This window comes from Rhipicephalus sanguineus, chromosome 1 (genome assembly GCF_013339695.2).
Source record: "Rhipicephalus sanguineus isolate Rsan-2018 chromosome 1, BIME_Rsan_1.4, whole genome shotgun sequence".
NCBI classification, from domain to species: Eukaryota; Metazoa; Arthropoda; class Arachnida; order Ixodida; family Ixodidae; genus Rhipicephalus; species Rhipicephalus sanguineus.
Window position 1 is genome coordinate 93,520,937 of NC_051176.1, and position 7,053 is coordinate 93,527,989.

The 7,053-nt window shown below is 49.1% G+C and overlaps 1 protein-coding gene across 1 annotated transcript; it reads right to left on the reverse strand.

Moving 5' to 3' along the window:
- Window positions 1–4,910: 4,910 nt before the first annotated feature.
- On the reverse strand, window positions 4,911–6,135 carry LOC119394181 (ubiquitin-conjugating enzyme E2 Z). Its single transcript, XM_049411852.1, has 2 exons — window positions 5,818–6,135; window positions 4,911–5,354 (listed from the first exon to the last, which is right to left on the reverse strand). The coding sequence occupies exons 1-2, from the start codon at window positions 6,133–6,135 to the stop codon at window positions 4,911–4,913; spliced, it is 762 nt and encodes a 253-aa protein (XP_049267809.1).
- Between the last annotated feature and the right edge of the window lie 918 nt (window positions 6,136–7,053).

The window sequence follows — 7,053 nt, forward strand, 5'->3', positions numbered from 1 at the left end:
CAACCCAGAATCAGCTCAGACACAGCGACACGCACCCTTCGGAACGGCAACATTTAAAGACGACTGTATCTTTTCTGCCTATATTATTTGTCGTATACATCAGGAGTTGGTCTGCATGTGACAGAGACTGAAACCAAGCAGCTGAGAATGCCTCGTCAGTTGAAAGGGCCCCAGTTCGACTGTTTCTTTCTTAGTCATGTTTTTCTGTTAATCAAATGAGTGAGCGAACACGACGCTCCAAGCCATCGCGCTCACGGTCACTGCGTTTCCGCGTCTTGCCGCCGACACTGCGCGTCTAAACGAGACATACCGAGAGCCCCGTGAGTGAGTTAATGACCTTTCGATAATGACCTTACAAGCGCTTTCCACAGGTTGCGTTCCCCTTCTTGTAGCACTTGAGCGAGGGCCAATAACCATTGGTTGTTGCATGGCGCATCCATTACGTTCCCTAGACGTTACAATAGAAACGCCAGATACGTCAGCTGGCATAACACGCGCGAGAGGCACAATCTTGTTAGCCGCCGAGTGAACTCCGGAGTTCGCACGAGTAATCGCGCTGTATAAAAAGCGCCATTTATTCGCGCCGTTCGCTTGTTTCCGCCGCTGCCAAGGGTTCCGGCCACTGCGCTGTTCGTTTCGCGCCGACGGCCCGCACGCATCTCTCCATCGCTATAGCTGGCGCGTTGTTTGCTTCTGCCGCAGCTTCTCCATCACCGAGCTTCCCTGTGTGAAATGAAGGAAGTTTGGCCGGGAGCTCTAGCCTGATCTGATTAGGAACCGATGGCGCCCTCCGGAAATTGCGTTCGCACACGACGTTGCCCACTTCTGCTCCGGCTCCCCCTTGCATTCTGTTCAGCCCAAGAGAGCAATAAAAGAAGAGTCGAGAGTGACATTTCGAAGTCGAATAACAAGCAAAGGTTCGGCGCCTGATGGAGGGTGTAGAGAACAGCGATGCATTCGAAGAGTACAGTATAGGTTCAGAGAAAAGGGTAGTGCTAAAAAAGCGGCGAGCAAGCTTTACAGGTGGAGTGATATCGCGTCAGATGGCACTGAAATGCGGTACCGGCCGTGTTTCTCGGCTGCCGTCCCGTGCACAGCATCGCAGACAATGCTCAGTGCATTTCGTCCGGAAAGTGTTTTTTTTTTTTTTTTCCGGCAAGGTTTGGGAGAGAGCCTTGGCCAGCTCTAACCTCGACGATCTAAGAATGATCGCGACGGCCTAGGACGCTGCCCGAGCTCAAGACATCCTGGGCTAAGGACGCCTCTCCTAGGGTATATCTTGTAAAATAAAGATCATCATTCTCTCTCTCTCTCACTTTCTGCAACAAAAGTATTCAGCGCCCTCCTGCTGCCTACAAAGCTGCACCTTTCTCTCGGGCGGTGGATGTGGGCGTAGGTGATAGCACCGTGCTGCACGCACTCCAGTGTTCACGCTAACCGTGCTCACGACTGTACAGCGGTGGTCAAAAGTTCCCATGCCACGCTTCCATAGGATTACATGGGATAGCGGCCTGGGAAATTTTGATCACGACCCGATCACCTCTCGGGTCGTGAGCAGTCCGACTGACAAACACCTTTCAAAAGCAACAACGACTGCATGTTATCTACGATACGACAGACAAAACGAAGTTGACTGCGCGGTGCCGGCGGAAGCGTACGTATCGGCAAAAATGTGGCCCTTTGTTAAATTAGCGAGCATGAATGCAGTTATGGTTCAGCCTATGTGCTGTACGCACACGCACTGCACGCTGGTGTCACATGCGACAGCTACTGCGCCCGAATAACGTGATTTTGACGTTTTACGAAGAACGCTACCATGCCTGTTTTGTTTAACGACCTGTAGGCCACATATATAGGGTGTTGCACGTAACTAGAACCAAATATTTAAAAAAAAAGCGGCTAACTGCAACTGAATGCAATTAACGACATATGGTCTACCGCCATGTGGCGCTCGTTGGGGTATTTTATATTGCGCTTAATTAGTTATTAACTAAGATAAACTATGAAAATATTCTTTAATGTTCACCTTAGGGCGAAGTGCGTTTCGCTACGTTGTAGAGGGCATTCCAAAACGATTGACCCCATTTTTTGTGGCAACGTACATGCTGCGTTTTGATTTTAACGCGATAGCGTTAAAGAGCTCGTTTCGCAGAAATTTCGGTGTCGGTGTTGGTGTTTCCGACCGGTGTCGGCGACGGCGAAGGCGTCGTTGGTTGCGAGCGAAAAATCAGCGCTGTCCGTGAGCGAAAATTCGAGGTAGATGTAAATAAAGAAATAATAAAAAATATTCGGTTCGAGTGGGACCGGGAATTGCAACCTGCAGACCCCTCGCTCCGTGGCGAGATGCGTTTAGCCGTACGGCGACCACGCATACATCTTCCTGTTTTCCGTAGTTTAATGAAAGTCCGCAAAATATGAAATAAAAACACGTGACTGTGCTAGTGCGCTACCGTATACTGCAGCGCTCTCAAGCGTAATTCGAGCGAAGCAAACGGCGCGCGGACCGTGGTGAAATGAGCGGCCGCGGCTATAGGCATCGGCTTCCCAGTGCGTCCGTATTTTTGACGGCTGCACACGGCAAAGAAGAGCCGTCGTCCCTGAGAAGCGACAGGGTGACGGTCCGCGCGCCGGTTGTTTCTCTCGAAGCACGGTTCATATAGCGCTGCAATACGGTAGCGTGTGCATGAGCGCGGTCAAGTGGTTTTATTCATATTTCGCGGGCTTTCTTTAAACACCGGAATAAAATCCCGCCGCAGCACGTACGTTGCCACAAAAAATTGCATCGGCCGTTTTGGAATGCCCTCAACCACGTGGAAACGTGTTGGTCCTAAAGTGAATATTGAAAATTTTGCATAATTGATCTTACTTTGCTAATTAGGCGCAATGTAAAAAAGTGCCCTAACGAGCGCCACATGACGGCAAAGCTTATGTAGATGTTTTCATTGAGTTGCGGCTAGCCACTTATCTTTAAATATTTGGTTCTAGTTACGTGAAACACCCTGCATATACACGCACGGCTTACAGTGGTGATACATGCTCTCGTAGCTTTCCCAGGAGGGAAGAAGGAAGAAAAGGCAAAGAGGTGAACCGCACACGCGTCCGGTTTGCTATCCTGCTCCAGGGGAAAGGGCAGAGATATACATAAATTAAATCAGCGAAACTTGAACGGAGAAGTCCAGCACAAATATTTTTGTCGTTCTTGTTCTCATAGCCATCGAACATATAGATTTATAAATTTCGCCATTGTTATAAACAAAATAAATGCACGAATACATGTGTCTGGTTCGACAGGAAGGAGGGCGCTAAGTCCTGAATCAAGTGATCCAGTGCAGATATTGGTGTACGTACACGTTTACGTTCTATTCTAAGCTATCTAGAAAGACATTGAATTTCTAAGTGAAAGCGCGTTTGTTTAATATTGTCTCGAGTCTGTAGTTAAGGCACGTTCACACCGAGCGAGGATCCGGAAAGCGGACGCGGATTATCCGCAAAAGCGGAAAACCCGCGGCCACTTGCCCGGATCGTTCCCGGACCGATTTTCTCCGCGTGGAAAAGTTGGCCGCTTTGGCCGCAGCCAATCAGGGCCCGAGAAGCGCGCGCGCAGTATTGCGTATAGTACCGCATGATGGCGACATGTCCGCCGTGTATTGGTGGATTTCCCCATTTCCGCGGCGGAGCGGGCAGAAGGCAACGCGGTCGGTCTGGACAGACGCGCGGCCTCGCTGCCTCTCCGCTTTGAAAATCCGCTTGCCCGCTGGCGTGCTTCGCGTTCGGTGTGAACGTGCCTTTTGTGCTTCGCGTTCCGCGCGGGCCTGCAGTTATTTCCTTTCAAATTTATTTCGCTTTGCACTTTAGTTTCTTTATAGGGATTCATGTTACGTGACAGGCGAACTGACGTGATTGCTCCCTGGGTAGCGTTGTCTGAAGTTGTCGATAAAACGCAAGTCATAGAAAGAGAAGATACTTTACTATAGCGACAACGTTTACACAGCGACAGAATGCAACGTTTCGCCACACAGGCGAACTTCTAGAACACTCGCCGTCGTCCTCTTCTTCTTTGGCCACTGGCCACACCACAGAACAGAGCTTCTGATAGAGGGCGCTAGAGGTGTGCCAACAGTGGGCATAAGGACGCTTACGCACTTAAAATTAGCACTGAAGAGTGAACATGCAGGACTTCTGGCCGTACTGTGTTCCCGTTCCTTTAATAGTATCCACTTCATTCTTTCCTCTCTGTTCACCTCACGCTGGAAATAATGACGAAGTCGTTACAACAACGTCATTCTTCTATTGCAACTGTATCTTTGACGTTCAAATTAACACCGACCTAATTTGCGTCGTTTGTAGACTAGGTGTGCATGACGTCTCCCGAACAGAACGTTAAGATATCGTGGTACTTTACCATGTTCGAAATGAATTCCAAGTGATACGTTTTATAGCAGCTGTGCCCAAGATTTTCACAACTCAGAGCTCCATTTGGCGCAGTTAATCGGTCCCTGTTAAACACGATCAATCCTATAAGCGCCATTCGAACACCCATAAGACGCACCATGTGATGAGGGCCTGCGAAAAGAAACGACTTCTCAATGATAACTGCAATCTAAGCAAATTACGGCGTTCTCTCATTCACAAGGAAGACGAAGAGCTGCTGCAACTACAGAGTGAATTCACGCTGTACGCGGCGATGATCCGTTCATTTAATTTATATAAGCGCTCCCGCAAAAGTCGGCATATCATTTAGCGGAGCACAGTTCTCGAGTTGTGCTTAATTGTGCCCTTTTCGTGGCAAATCTATGAGAGGTGACCAAGCTTTGGATTGTTCTGCCGCGAGAACTTCGCGACAGCAATTCATCACTGGCCGTCATCGGCACCATCGTTCAGTGAACGCCTAGGAACGCATTTGCTTAAGCCTAGTTTCTGTTATTCCCTCCGTTCAATTCCATGAGTCGCCTCAGCAGCGTCTCGTACTGAAAGGTAGCTTCCTCCAAATTCGGACCCACGAAGCACTTCTCCATTTTGGTGCCGGTAAGATGAAGCAGGCTTTTGACTTTATCCTCGTACTTGTCGTAGGAGTCGGCGAACGTGCTTATGACGACCGCCGCCAGGTCCTGTGGGCAAGGGGGATTGTCCTGCATGCAGGCCTCTACCGCATCGCAGACGGCCACCCTGATGGTTTCGTGTTGCAATCGTTGCTTATAGCCCGCGGAGTCGTTCAAGAATGCGTCTGCGAGTTGGGGCTCGTTGCAGTACGGTTCCTCCTTGAACAGAGACTGTATGGACAGCAGCACGCTGCTTATTGTCTGGACCGGGTTCCAGGCGAGTCCTGTCTGAGTACCTAGAATGCTGAGGCAGACCTGCGAGTGAGATTGCGCTTTCAGTGCGCGCGCATAGTTACTTTCTGTTCAAAAGATAGCGTTTGTTATGTTTACTTTCAGTTGCACCTGATTGTACTTGATCACATGGTTTGGCGGGTGGCTGCAAGCCGCCAAAAATAAAAGGTTCTTGTTCTGGTAGCTTCCGTCTGGCGTGTGTCTCGGATGCTACGCGCTCCACCCCCTGACACGATGTAGAACTATAGCTTATAAAAAACCACTGCCATTTCACTGAGACACGCATCGCTCTGCGAAGCTCGAGGACGCGGGTTCGACTCTCTGCCTCGGCAGGCGCATTTTATATGGGGGCGGAATGCGCCAACAGTGTAGGTGATCGTACTAAGTATGAAAAAAAAAATAACGTTGATAACTATGAAAAATATGTTTCCTCACGAGTCCATCGTGACTTCCCGTACATAAGGCGGCGTTAAGAGACTTGACTTACCTTTCCGCAAGCGTAGAGGTTCGGGTTGAATCGCACGCGGCCAGCGTCCGTGGTCAGCAGGCGCACGAGGGGCGGCCGCATCGGGTAGCTCTGCGAGCACTTCACGAAGAAGTGGAAGAAGCCGCCCTCGTAGGGCGTGCCCGCCGGCCCGACCACGATGACGTGCAGCTTGCTCAGGTCGTCCTCGGAGGAGGAGACGTGGATCCCGGGCAGGGGCTCGTTCTTGATATCCTTGATGTCCCGCATGAACCTATGCAGGCTAGGGGTCGACGGCGCCTTGTCCTCGATCGCTTTCGGGTCCCAGCGGGAAGCGCGCATCGTGGACGCTTAACACTCGGACAGCCGCGTCTCGAAACGCTAGTCTCTCTCGCTCATCCGTCCTCGATTGGCTGGCGACTAATGCGACGATACTGATGATAAACCGACTGCGGGCCCTCGCGCTGATGTTGGTGGGCCGCCGACCCGACCGGCGAGTTCTTGTTCGCCTATTAACCGTGGCTCACACCCACTGTGGGCCAAGAATTGAGTAGTTTTAAGAATTTACACAAAATTAAAGAACGGGGTATGGAAGAAGTTTTGGTGAGCAATAAAATGTATTAAAAACAAAGCTTTTATTACAAAAAATAGCAATAATTAACAAAAAACAATTAAATTAAATTCTAATTTTTATGTAGATATGTGTATACACAGTAGAATAAGAGTAACGTGCTTAGCTAGTTACCGCTTTGAATGTGAGTATCAGCGATATACTTCCGACTCGTGACAATTCATATCTTATTGATTATCAATTTCATTATATTTTTCCTAAGAATGCAAAATTACTTCCCCATCATACATTAGATGGTTTATTACAAGAGCGCCTATATTCGAACAAACGTTAGTATTTGAACAAACGAAAAGTCAGGTCTTGGTATAGTTATCCCGAAATTGGACTGGTCTTATTCCCTTCGACTACCCGATTTCAGACGCGTTTTTGTAGCTGAATTTATAGCAATGGCGTTCGCCTTACGCAAGTTAAACACCTTTACAACTCCTCTTATAATCACAGACTCTCTGTATCTCCGTTCCTCATTATCTGGTGGTGCTGGACTCGCACGTCATAAGAGGGCACCAGTACCTGCACATTTGGGAACAGTTCGATTACTCTGGGTGCCCGGACATAAACGATTGTTTCTAACTGAAACTGCCGATTCTTTAGCGAAGTCTTCAAAAAGTGGACCGATTTTTGCCGTACCT